The 1,368-nt window shown below is 27.6% G+C and overlaps 1 protein-coding gene across 1 annotated transcript; it reads left to right on the top strand.

Moving 5' to 3' along the window:
• Positions 1 to 237: 237 nt before the first annotated feature.
• Positions 238 to 1,048, top strand: LOC101237227 (ATP synthase subunit C lysine N-methyltransferase). The gene has a single exon (XM_065790964.1). The coding sequence runs from the start codon at positions 274 to 276 to the stop codon at positions 958 to 960; it is 687 nt and encodes a 228-aa protein (XP_065647036.1). The 5' UTR covers positions 238 to 273; the 3' UTR covers positions 961 to 1,048.
• The last annotated feature ends 320 nt before the right edge of the window (positions 1,049 to 1,368 follow it).

The following is a 1,368-nucleotide window of genomic DNA, read 5'->3' as shown; positions in this document are numbered from 1 at the left end:
AGAACTTACTATCTTTAGAACTTACTATCTTAAGCATATACTACAAACATAAATTTATCTATGCGTATAGCTACGTAATTTATGCTTTAAAGTTTTTTCTTATAAGCATTTTATGTTTCTATAAATGGATTTTTTATAAAAATACAAACCATCAAAGTTGTCAAGCTATCTTTTTGATTCTAGTTTTTTAATTATTAAAAACAAAATCTTTTGGTTAGTAAAAAGTATTTTTTTTATTTTCAATACTTTGAAAAAACATGTTTTGTAGATTTAATGAGTGATTTAGCAGAAATTCCTAATAAAAATGAAGGTATGAAGAATCCAAAAGTTGCTTCATTAGCAGAAATTCCTAATAAAAATGAAGATGCGAAGGCTTATACGAAATATCCAAACGTTGCTTTATTAGGATTAACTATAACTGGTGGATTAGCTCTTGGGCTTACGGTGGTTTCAGCATCATTTGTTAGTCCTGCTCTTCGTCGAATATGTCTACCATACGTTCCAGCAACTAACAAACAGATTGAAAATGTTTTAAAACTTTGCAAAAACAATGGTTCAAGTAAACTTGTAGATCTCGGAAGTGGAGATGGACGGATAGTATTTTCAGCTGCAAAACATGGATATTTAGCGACAGGTTATGAGTTAAATTTTTGGTTAGTTTTATATTCCAAAATTTATAGTAAACTATTTGGTTTTCAAAAAACAGCCATATTTAAACGTCAAGATTTGTGGAAAGCAGATTTAAAATGTTTTGATAATATAGTTATATTTGGAGTCCCAGATATGATGAATAAATTAAGTTTAAAGCTGGAGGTAGAGATGAACTCTAACTCACGTGTTATAGCTTGTCGTTTTCCTTTTCATAAATGGGTGCCTGTTGATGAGATAGCAGATGGTATTGACAGTGCCTGGTTATACACAAAAGAAAGTTTTAAAAAAGAATCTGTGCAACAGAAGTAATATTGGTTGAATATGTTGTTTTTTAATTCACTTTTTTTTACAATATTATATTTCATGCTACTCTAACGAAAAAATTATTTTTTTTTAATATTTTAGATTTTATTGCAAACATCCGTTTATTACAAATATCGTTCTTTGGTATTAAAGCGTGTCTGTCTCACCCTTTTTTCTAATTAAAGTTTTATTTTTTTAGTTGAATAAAAAAAGATTACTAATGACAATTAGTATGTCCCAAATTCAAATAAATTAAAGTTTTATATATTTACTAATGGTTATTTATTCAAATTAAATATAATTGCACTTTTAATTAAGTCTTTTTAGTCCACTACACTTGTGTTCACATGACCAAGCCGCAGTGCTTCTTGCTTTAAAATTATTTTCATTTTTTAATTAAATCAACAAGTTAGA

This window comes from Hydra vulgaris, chromosome 02 (assembly GCF_038396675.1).
Source record: "Hydra vulgaris chromosome 02, alternate assembly HydraT2T_AEP".
NCBI lineage: Eukaryota > Metazoa > Cnidaria > Hydrozoa > Anthoathecata > Hydridae > Hydra > Hydra vulgaris.
Note: the sequence above shows the minus strand (reverse complement) of the source record. Positions and strands in the feature narration are given on the sequence as shown.

What these genes read in the sequence shown, in the direction of transcription:
- LOC101237227 (XM_065790964.1), top strand. Translation starts at nt 274, where the DNA reads ATGAGTGATTTAGCAGAAATTCCTAATAAAAATGAAGGTATGAAGAAT.